The 11752-nt window shown below is 42.9% G+C and overlaps 1 protein-coding gene across 2 annotated transcripts in view; it reads right to left on the bottom strand.

Annotated features, from left to right (window-relative positions):
• Nucleotides 1-870: 870 nt before the first annotated feature.
• Nucleotides 871-11752, bottom strand: part of DOT1L (DOT1 like histone lysine methyltransferase) — a 94479-nt gene continuing 83597 nt past the window's right edge. Inside the window, exons 27-28 of one of the 2 annotated variants that reach the window (XM_070943944.1) lie at nucleotides 10080-11021; nucleotides 871-2131 (exon numbers count right to left, since the gene is read on the bottom strand). In XM_070943944.1, coding sequence (XP_070800045.1) covers nucleotides 2124-2131; nucleotides 10080-11021 — 950 coding nt within the window. In that variant the 3' untranslated portion in view covers nucleotides 871-2123. Of the gene's footprint in view, nucleotides 2132-8599; nucleotides 9196-10079; nucleotides 11022-11752 lie in introns of those variants that run through there. The other variant, XM_070943935.1, reaches the window with a different exon arrangement.

Here is an 11752-nt window from a genome sequence, read left to right as displayed (position 1 = left end):
CAAACTGTGTGCCTTATATTTTCCTCTGTAAAGTGATAACTCCCAAATCACAGATTTGATTTCTTTCTTTCTTTTTTTTTTCTTAAAAAATATATTCAGCATGATAACGAAAAATTAACTTTGAGTGTTGTGGTTGTTTCCTCTAACGTGAAAGTAAATAATATTAAAAGCTTCCTTAAAAGCAAATGCCATATATCAAAACCAGCACGTGTTCAATTCGATAAAACAAAACAAAAACAAAAACCCAAAGCTGCTTCTCAATCAAGTATTAAAGTCTTTCTAATTAAAAAAATACACTGTACTTCAAACAAATCAACTCGACAGACAAACCTGAGGACAGCCCGTTCTTGACGCAAGATTCAGCTGCCTTGACTTCTCAAGTTTGACAGAGAAACGGTCAGGCCAACATCAAAGGACTTATGCCTTTATAAAATGTAGGCAATTCCCTCTCAACAAGGGAGGTGGTATGCAGAAGATAAAGCTAGATAGGAATAGTCTCTTCCTATCTGGCTCCTAGATCACTTCCTAGGGATCTGCAAATACATAATAAGCTCACTAGGTATTCCCAAAGGGAAGGCGTAAAGGACAAAAGGCAAATTAGCTGGTTGAATGATCTTCCAATTTGTGAATTCTTACAAATTAATTTTCAAACGATATGAATCCCGGAAGATACAACCCCAAACCCCTAAACAAAGAGGGAGAGGAAGAAAGAAAGAAAGAGAAAACCTTCCTAATTACCAGCCATGAACCCAAGGTCTCCAACTTTGGCAACTTTACGACTTGTGGACTTCAACTTGTGGAGTTGAAGTCCACAAGTCGTAAAGTTGCCAAGGTTGGAGACCCCTGCTCCAGATGATGGCAAATCACATCATCCTTGACTGCTAGCCACCTGGGACTGATAGAGGCTGGGATCTAATGACCCTGGAAGGCTTTCACACAAGACCAAAAAAAGACAACAACCCAACACCCCGATTTGGAAAACAAAGGCAGAGGCTAGTCTACTCACAGCTTCACGGAGTCAGCCTGCATGGCAACTATGAGACTTTTGACAAGTCAACAACCTGATTCTTGATTGCCCAAAGTAAACCAACCAACCAACCTCCCGGAATGGCAAGGATCATTTTAATAACCACCCATAATTCACAGAAGATACAATTTCTTTTCACCAGTGACTCAGCCCCTCAATTTTTTTTTTTAATGCAACCCTTTGGCTTTCACACAATTAAGGCAGAGTACCCCCTTCCAAGCAACCACTGCATGTCTGAACGCTGGCGGAGAGCCCAACACGAGCACCACAGCCGAATTCCACCAGGAGAGGCTATAAAGAAGGGAGGGAGAGAGACAGCTGACCAAGGCTTACGTTATAAATTACACCAATGTCAGAATCATTAAAAAATAAAAGTTTTCAAAAGAGCTATTCCCCCCCCCTTCTCCCACATCCACTGCTTTCTTGATTTCAATATAAGAACTAGTCGGTTGGCGTGTGTCCCATGGGAGCAGGAGGAACAAAAGAAGCCAGGTGATGTACATAAAACCACAAAACTTCATGTTGATCATCTCCACCAGGCCAAAAAAATGTAAAAAAAAAAAAAAAAAGCACCATGGGTTCAGAACTGGAGAGGCACAGTTTGTCAGATGTCAATAGCACCAAGAGAAGCTCTGTTACATCTCTGCTGATGTGCCGGTCTTTTTATTTCAGAGAAAACGGTGTTTCTGTTGTTAAAAGTTCCCTTCCTCTTTTTTTTTTTTTTCTTCCTTCCTTCTTTCAGTTCTACAACTTCAGGTGGAACAAAAAAATTGTCAAGGGGGGGCATGTGTGTTTTAAACATTTAAAAATATATAAATATCTAACTCTATCAACAGTACAAACTGGAAGCTGTTTCTAAGCATTTTCTTCTGCAGTTTGAATATATATTTTAACTTAAGATTCACAGTAGCTTTTTATTTTCCTCTGGTTTTTACGTTTATGACTTAGGTTTGAGTCCAGTAGTAAAAGAGAAGTGGGGCGGCGGGGTGGGGTGGGGGAACCCTTAAGCCATAGAGGCAAAGCACCGTCAGTGGGAGCTGAGAGAAGTTGGTCCATGTTGTCCTTGCATAGGTCACATCAGGTTGAGGTAGAAGTCCTAGTTACCTGCAAAAGAGGAAGGAAGGAAGGAAAGAAAAGGAAGGGAAGGACAAGATTCAATTTTAGATTGGCATTTTAAACAAAGTCAACAATGAGTCTTTTTTTTTTTTTTACATTAATTCTTTCCAGACTGTCAAATAACACGTCTAAAGTAAAGTTCTCAGCAAGCAGGATGGATAAAAATTGATGTTTTTAAAAACAAAAATTAAAAAAACCAGATTTTTAAAATTTAAATTGATTTTTTTTATTTTTATCAAATTTATTTTAATAAAATGCTTTTGAAGTAAAAATCTATCTGAAGATAGTTTTCTATTTAAGATACATTAATAGTTTAGCTTATTCAGCATGAAATGGAGCTTAGTTATGTAGCATGAGGCTATATATTCTCCAATATTGTGAGTCAACAGCAGGTCCGGGGAGGAGCCGCTGAGGGACAGAGATGGCAGTTGCTCTTTAAAAATTATGATATAAATGGCGTACTGAGACTTTGAATAACCAAATAATGAAGGACTATGTCTTAATGTAAACATATGTATTAACACTAGGATTAGTAATGGTGGCCTGACTAAAAGCTAGAATAGAGGTAGAAATAAGAAATAGGGGGAATATTAGCAGATATAATTTTTATATAATAGAATATAAGTAATAACTAGATGGAAAGATTAGAGGTTGAAAGATGGTATTACTATGTATGCTTAATATCATTGGCATTAAAATGGAACACTGAAATATTGAATAACTGCTCTAAAACAAACATGTATATTAATACTAGGATTATATAAGTTTGATTAATGTAACAAATATTGTTGTTATTATTGTTATTTGTATCAAAATGAATTATACCCAGAGGCCACACTATTCATGTACTGATATTGATGTATATTTAAAAATAAAAATCCAATAACCCTGTCAGCATGCAAGCAAGATGGACTTAAAACTTTCTACAGTTTTGGCACTCTACTCTGAACATGCAAAAGGTTGATGGGAATGAAGAGCGAATTTATGATGGCTTCCTGCTTCCGGTGATTTAACAATACTTGTAACAAAAAGTTGACTACCTCCAACAAGCTGAATAAACTTCAAAGAATTCCTGATCTGTGCTAAATAAGATTGGTATTGGAATTTGCAAAACATCCCAGATACAGCTCGTCGGTTACTATTTAATGAAGTGGCACAATGTTTTTATCTATTTATTTATTTATTGGATATTGAGGCTGCCCAACTGTAAATAGACTCTGGGTGGCTTACAACATTTACGAGAACACATGATTCAACTGGAGTTGGGCAGCCCCTAAATTCAATCAAATGATAAAGAAATGAATTAAAGAATTTAAAGGAACATGACATAAATAACATTCTGGGGAAAAATCCACAGGGCTTCCCAAAATATCCTAACTCCAGCGCTGACTTAGTATACTGTGTGAATCCAGGCGGTTGATGATTATCCAACAATCATAGTTAAGCAAGCCAAATATTTAGGCAATCCAGAAAATTAGTAGATAGATCCTCCCTCTGAATCATTTTTCTCCATTCCCAGCCTATGTACCTTGGATGGATGGACGTTGCATTTTACTGAAGTATATGGATACAGCAGACTGAATCCAGCTTGGAATTCACTCATGCTGTTATGGGCCAATTAAAATATAACACCAAGCCATAATATTGATTGCTTGATTTTGGCTTACTATATTGTATGAATCGAGCTGGTGTAATTCATAGCATAGATGTGCAGTCCAGTGGTGGGTTTCAAAATTTTTTACTACCGGTTCTGTGGGTGAGCATGGCATGGCTTGGTGGGTGTGGCTTGGTGGGCGTGGCAGGGGAAGGATACTGTAAAATCTCCATTCCCTCCCCAATCCAGAGGAAGGTTACTGCAAAATCCCCATTTCCTCCTGATCAGCTGGGACTTGAGAGGCAGAGAATAGATGGGGCCGGGGCCAGTCAGAATTTTTACTACCGGTTCTCTGAACTACTCAAAATTTCCGCTACCGGTTCTCCAGAACTGGTCAGAACCTGCTGAAACCCACCTCTGGTACAGTCCATGGCCCATCATAGATCTGATGCAGCTTCTTTCCTTCCTTCCCATTTCACTGCCTCACCTACTTTGTCCAAGTACAATTCTTATTTAATTATAAAACACATTTCTAGAGGTGCCTACTTCTGAAATGAAACCCTCTTCAGTGGTGGCACAGTGGTTAGAATGCAGTACAGGTAGTCCCTGACTTACAACAGTTTGTTTAGTGACAGTTCAAAATTACAACAGCACTGAGAAATGTGATTTAGGATTGTTTTTCATAGTTGCAACCTTTGCAGCATCCCCATGATCATGTGATCAAAATTCAGGTGCTTGGCAACTGGTTCATATTTATGACCATTGCTGTGGCCCAAGGTCATGTGACCCCCTTTTGTGACCTTCTGGCCAGCAAAGTCAATGGGGGAAGCCACTGTGGTCATAAATTGAGGACTATCTGCTTTGCAGGCTAATAATTGTGCCGACTGCCGGCAGTTCGATTCTGACCGGCTCAAGGTTGACTCAGTGGTTCCATCCTTCCCAGGTCAGTAAAATGAGGAAACCAGACTGTTGGGGGCATCATGCTGACCCTGTAAGCCGCTTAGCGAGGGCTCTAAAGCACTGGGAAGCGATATATAAGCCTAAGTGCTATGGCCTGTATCACACTCAACTAAAAAGGCCCAACAACCATCCTAGTTCTAGACCTGAGTCAGTTTTTTAAAGGCTTGTTAAAAGGCAGGCAGAATAAGGGCAGTTTGAATCTCAGGGAGGTGAAGGCAGGGCTTCCCAGAGGGGCAGGTGCTGAGAGAGAGAAGATGTGCTTCCTGGGTCTGATAGATCAGGGGTCTCCAACCTTGGCAACTTTACGACTTGTGGACTTCAACTCCCAGAATTCCTCAGCCAGCGCACATGCATGCATGTGCTGCATGTGCTGAGGAATTCTGGGAGTTGAAGTCCACAAGTCGTAAAGTTGCCAAGGTTGGAGACCACTGTGCTAGATGACACTGTTTAATCCATGAGAATCTTTTTTTTTTTAATTTGATTTATATGCCGCCCTTCTCCGGAGACTCAGGGTGGCTTACAATGCGTTAAGCAATAGCCTTCACCCTTTTGTATATTTATACAAAGTCAGCTTATTGCCCCCACAAACTGGGTCCTCAATTTATCTACCTTAGAAAGGATGGAAGGCTGAGTCAACCTTGAGATTCGAACTTACAGTAATTGCAGACAGCTGGTGTTAATCACAATGCTATTAGTCTGCTGAGCCATCAGGCCCTGTTGAGGGCATGCCAGACTCTGTTTTAGCACCTGTATCTGTGTCTGATCCCTGATTATAACGGATAAGGAGAAGACCCGTGGGACCGACTGAGGAGATTTCTAAGGCTGCCTCTCTTACCTGCCATAACTCTGGGTGACTCACCCAATGAATCAGTTAAAAAACAAACAAACTATAAAAGCCCACATCTAAAGAACCTAACTCCCTGTGCTCTAAACAACGGTTCACAGAATACTGAGTTTCACCCTATCCAAATGCTTGGTCTCCTACACAACTAGGCCCCCGTGCCATGTAAAGCCTTTATAGGTAATAACCGGCACCAGAATTGTTCCCCAATTTATTTTATTTTTATTTTTATTTGATTTATATGCCGCCCTTCTCCGAAGACTCAGGGCGGCTTACAATGTGCTCAGCAAAATTTAGTGGTGATCAGGGCTATATGCATGTAATAAGACCTGCCCGTAGTGACTTCACATTGTTACTTTCTGGACCAACTGAAGTTTCTATCTAGTCTTCAAGGGCAGCCCCATGTACTGTAAAGTGCATGGCAATAATCTACACACAAGATAGCCAAGGCATGAGTGATGGAAAGAAGTCTCCCAGTCCAGGAATGGGCACAACTGCTAACCAAAGCAATTCTGGACAAAGGGCACAGCTGCCGTCAACTGCCATGCAGTTGCTGAGAAGGTCCCTTTTTCCTCTTTCCTGTTGTCTTTTCCGCTGTTGAAAGCCTCGTTTCCTTATTCTTTGCTGCTTGTCTGCTCTTATCTTTTCTTTCCTTCTTGCAGTCTTCATCCTTATCTTCATTTTCATACCCTCCCACCCTTTTCCTGGCAGAGAAACTTCTCAACCACATCCTTTCCCTTGACAGCCCAAAACTTCTATCAAGAATTACAGTATATCTGTGTAGTTTTCCCTATTTTGGGCTTTAGTCATGACCCCAATCTGCCTAAATTATCAATTAAGTTTGAATAGAAAACGTCAGAAGACAAATGAGTTATAAAGCCCCCCCCTTGCCCCGTTCTCTTTCCGAACAGCTTCAGCTAAGATTAAATGTTTTTAGTTATTATTGCAACTTGCATTATTATTGCAATAACTGTCTGGTTTGGTTCTGCAACCCAACAAGACAGACACAGACTTCAGAGGATAATTAGAACTGCAGAAAAAACAATTACTGCCAACCTGCCTTCCATTGAGGACCTGTATACTGCATGAATCAAAAAGAGGGCTGTGAAAATATCTACAGACCCCTCACATCCTGGACATAAACTGTTTCAACTCCTACCCTCAAGACGACAGTATAGAGCACTGCACACCAGAACAGCGTTTTTTCCAAACGCTATCACTCTGCTAAACAAATAATTCCCTCAACACTGTCAAACTATTCACTAAGTCTGCATTACTATTACTATTCGTCTTCTCATCATTCCTATCACCCATCTCCTCCCACTTATGACGGCGTGACTGTAACTTTGTTGCTTGTATCCTTACGATTTATATTGATTGTTTCCTAGTATGATTTGATTGCTTATTTGTACCCTATGACTATCATTAAGTGTTGTACCTTATGATTCTTGACGAATGTATCTTACCTTTTTATGTACACTGAGAGCATATGCACCAAAGACAAATTCCTTGTGTGTCCAATCACACTTGGCCAATAAAAAAATCTAATCTAATCTAATCTCTTCAGAAATACTCCAATCTTCAGCATTATTTTCGCACTCCAGGACATCTGCATAGCTCCTACATGCATGGACGTTCACGTGATTCATGCCAAGGCTTGTTATCGTTTCCCTATGTGTTCTGTCTTGTGTTTGATGCACTGAACCATAAAGTAGGTTACAGGTAGTCCTCAATTTATGACCACAATTGGTCATGACCAGAATTTTGGTTGCTAATTATGTGACCAGACCTGATGTTACCACCATTCGATCACTTTCTGCCTCAGAATAATCTGACCCACCTAGCTCATTACTGGCTACCCATAATGTGCAAAAGATTTTCAGGTCAACTTCTTTATATACTATTTTTAATCAGAATACTTTATGGCAAAGAGGGGCAACCTTTGCAAGAAAGGACCACCATTTCCATTTAAAAACAAACAGAGTCCCTTGGGAGTTGGGTGGCATAGAAATGCGACAAAATAAATAAACAAAATAAAGGGCATGGTCAGGGGAGTAGTCGTATCATTGGAAGACTGTTGTGTGCTTTGGAGGGACAACAAATTGAGATCTCATTGTGCAAAGCCAAAGCTTCATTCCAATCCCCCCCCTTTTTTTTGTTCTTTGCTTAGCACTGCAAATCTGAGAGTGTCCTGCAGATTGTGTGCATTCTGGGGAGGCCCACCGACCCTTATCTTTGGGAGTAACGTTGAGGTGTTTCTCTGTACAAAATCCTGGACCTCTCTGCTTAGTTAGGGACTGTCCCCAAGGTTCCTATCTGATTGGCACCAGCTCTCCAAGGCAATGGTGGGTTTCAAATTTTTTTACTACTGGTTCTGTGGGTGTGGCTTGGTGGGCATGGCAGGGGAAGGATACTGTAAAATCTCCATTCCCTCCCCACTCCAGGGGAAGGTTACTGCAAAATCCCCATTTCCTCCCGATCAGATGGGACTTGGGAGGCAGAGAATAGATGGGGGGCAGGGCCAGTCAGAATTTTTACTACCGGTTCTCTGAACTACTCAGAATTTCCACTACTGGTTCTCCAGAACTGGTCAGAACCTGCTGAAACCCACTTCTGCTCCAAGGTCTCCTGCAGAAAAGGGTTTTTTTCACTCTTTCTTAGTGAACTTTCCCAAGAGAACATGGCAGGAATTAAATTCGGGGAGTTTTCATTTGTAAAAAAAAATAAAAATTAAAAATGCACTCAGCTGTTGAGCTTCACCTCTTAAGGGAAACAAGGGCAAAGTACAGATTGGAAAGGCGAGATGTGTGATTCCATACGTCTTAGCATAGAGGTCTTCAAACTTGGCAGCTTTAAGACTTGTGGACTTCAATTCCCAGCATAGCTGGCTGGAGAATTCTGAGAGTTGAAGTCCACAAGTCTTAAAGCTACCAAGTTTGAAGACTTCTGTCTTAGCATGTCACAGCACCAACCTCCTGTGTACCACCCTTACCTCACCCAAGACAACCCACACCAGCCTTACCTTACAGAGCACCAGTGCTTAAAAGCTAAGCCTAGCTCGTTATCGTGGCTTAACTCCAGAGAGATGTGAAGCATAAGGAGACTGCATGCCAAGGGTGACCCACATAGCAGGCGTGCCAGCTGTGTTGGACTGTGGGATCCCAGGCGTGGCTTGGGCCAGCGCCAAGCGGGGCAAAGGTGGATGGTGGACAGTGAAGGAGGGGCGGGAGGTTTTGTGCTGAAGAGAAGCTAGTTTAATAGACAAAGCGGAGTTAGCAGTGGAAGATGGTGGCAAGAAAGCCTCTGAAACTGGCAGAGATGACAAACTCTGTAGGAGGACAGGTTCGGAGTTAGAAGTGAGGAGGGGAGGAGGTGGCGGCAATGAAACATTAGGAGGAGGTGGGGTCCGAAGGGCGGCACGTGGTGGGGCGCGGGTGAGATGCTGGGCGTCATTAGACGGCGCTGGGTTGGGGGACACATGGAATGATGGGGAGCTGGCGGCGACCTGCAGAGGATTTAAGCTTAAGAGGGTACAGCTGGAAACGGCACCGTTGCCAAAATGGAGAGAGGAAGTGGAGGATGAAAAGGAGGAAGTGGAGGGAGAGGGGGTGGAGGAGGAAGAGGAGGAGGCAGAAGGCACCACATGGTTAAAAATACCTGCAAACAGGAGAGAAAAAAACCCTCAGCAGATGGACTTTATACAGCTCACAGCAAGAGAAGCAAAACAAAAGCAGGCAGGCAAGCAATAATGCAGTATGAAAACAGCAGCAGGCAATGGGCAGTGGCAGTAAAATAAAAAAAACACACAACCTAGCAGAAAAGAGACACACTTACCTCTTCCTTGCTCACATTCTAGAAGCACCAAGGGAGAACTCCGTGGCTGAACTCAATACCCCAACACAACCCCCAGTGGAGATAAACACACAGACCCTAAGTAGTCAGAATCGTTTGAAAAACTACCGTTCATTCTAGGCCCATCCTCAAGATACATGCAGGCCTTGTTTCCTGCAATTCTTAAGATGCCTCGGTTTAGAGAAAAGCCTAAAATAGAATGCTGCAAAGTGTTCCAAGCCTCCCCTCGTCCTAGCTCACAGACCTTCTCACAGAACTGATTAAAAGATGCTCCAGAAATTCAGCTACGTGACAGGGATTCACAGGGATTCCTCGCGAGATGAATCCAGGTGGGAAAAGATTTCCAAAAAGAAAGAACGCTTGAAAATGTCTGCCATCAAGAATGAAGGGTATGAAACACCAGGAAGGGTGGTGGAACCTGGGGCTGAATTCTGGATGGAGGGGCTCCTTCCCAAGGAACTAACAAGACAAATCAGCCTTGAGTCCTTGGCATGCAGAGAAGGTCTAGACTCACCCTAAACCTTCATAGGATTTATCTGATAGTTATGCAGTGTGTGCTTTAGTCTGGCAAGATTCCGGACTACAGGCGAACCAGCAATAAAGAAAAGTACTTTGAACAATTCATCATGTCGTTCTTGCTTCCTTGCACCTGACAGTATGTTTCTTTCGGCCAATAAAGTTCAGCTTACCTCCAACTGTTCCACCTGTCATCCCGGGAGAGAAGTTCCCCATCGTGTGTGAGTTGGTCAGGCGAGTGGCAGCTGATGATACATGCACTAGGCTGGCGGCTGGCATCGAGTTAAATAAGGACTGCAGTACCGAGGAGTTTGTTACCATGGGGCCAAGGGGGAACTGCGTGCCAGTGGTTAAGGAGTTCAAGAAAGGGTGGTGGGTCTGAGTAGAGGAGGCCGTGCTGGACGACTTGCCAGAGCTGGCTGCAGAGAGGCTTTTGCCATTGAGAAGGCCACCAGAGGGGACAGCAGCAGCAGCAGCAGCGGCAATGAAGAGGTTGTGGCCGTTCTTGAACTCCACATCTCGTTCCCGTCCTTTGCCGAATTTGTTGTTTAGCACCAAAGCCTTGTCCGAAGAGCCTCCCAGTCGGACACTCAGTTCGTTGGCCTCTTTGCCTTTCAGTCCTGACCAGCTTAAATCTTCCCCTTTCCCACCAAGGCTTTCTAGCTGCCTCTTGCCCAAGAATGGGTTTGTCTCGGGGACTCCAGCCTCTTTGTTCCTTTGTACAAGGAAACCCAGCGAGGAGCCGCCCAGAGCCGTCACCACGTCAGCAGTTTTGTGAGAAAATGAAGCACCATCAGTAAAGCTATGTAAACCGACATCTGCCGACAGCCCACCGTTGTAAGCAAATCCATTCATGGCGTTGGTACTTTGGCCAAGCCCATCGGATGCAGTCATGTGTTTCCTCGCATGCGTGCCGGCCTTGTCGCCCGCCATGTTGTCATCAGAAGACGGTCTGAAGGCAAAGAGGGTGTTCTGATTCAGAGACGCTGCCGATGCTTGCAAAGGACTGTCTGCCGTTTTGGAAAGATTGATGTCAGAAATTGGAGAAAAGGTTGACTTCCACTTGCTGCTGTTCATGCTTTCAGCAGCTTGCTTTCTCCCAGCTGAGTTGATGCCTGGTTTGCAAAGACAGAAAATGTAGGTGTCAGGGTCAGGAGAATGTGTTCCCCCTTTCTGGCGGAGAAATAAAATTAAACGGGGAGCTTGTTTTTAAACAGGGTTGGCTTTTTTTGATCCCAAGGAGAAAATGGAAGACTTTCTGCCAGAATTCTCCAGCTAGAAACGGTCATACATAAATCATCGACTGTGCAAGAATCATTAACGGAAGGAGAGTGACTTCTTCATTCATCACAGTTAGAGAACAGCAGCCCATCTTGCTTGGATCAAAATCCATTTAGTCCAGCACTGTGGCTTCTAAAAATAGTCACCCAGTTTCATACCACAAGAGATATATGGTCTTAGAACAGAGTGCAAGCTATCTGAACTTGGCCATCAACTCAATGATTAAAACTATGAAGGCCAGTAGCCAACATCACATCTTTCGAAATAGGATTTCCGTCGCTACCGAAACTTAGATGCTCACCTATTTTTTTTTAAACACTTCACAGTGAATTCACACATTTTGGTTTCAGTAACAATTATTGGACTGTGATGCTTGACGTGAATTGTGTTAACGCTTGTAAAAGGTTTGCAGTTCTTTTTAGTTTTTTTTTTTTTTTTTACAGAAATCCTACATCTATTCTAAATCTGCAGCAACCGAGCAGAACAAAAAGCATTACCATCAGCGAACCAACCTCCCTACCAGACTCAAGCTGAGGGAAAAATGGGAGGCTGGGCCACATACAAG

This window comes from Pituophis catenifer, unplaced genomic scaffold (genome assembly GCF_029215685.1).
Source record: "Pituophis catenifer annectens isolate HBS135680 unplaced genomic scaffold, rPitCat1.0.hap2 SCAF_1, whole genome shotgun sequence".
In the NCBI taxonomy this organism is placed as follows: domain Eukaryota; kingdom Metazoa; phylum Chordata; class Lepidosauria; order Squamata; family Colubridae; genus Pituophis; species Pituophis catenifer.
The sequence above is the reverse complement of the archived record's forward strand: the minus strand, read 5'-3'. Positions and strand labels throughout refer to the sequence as shown.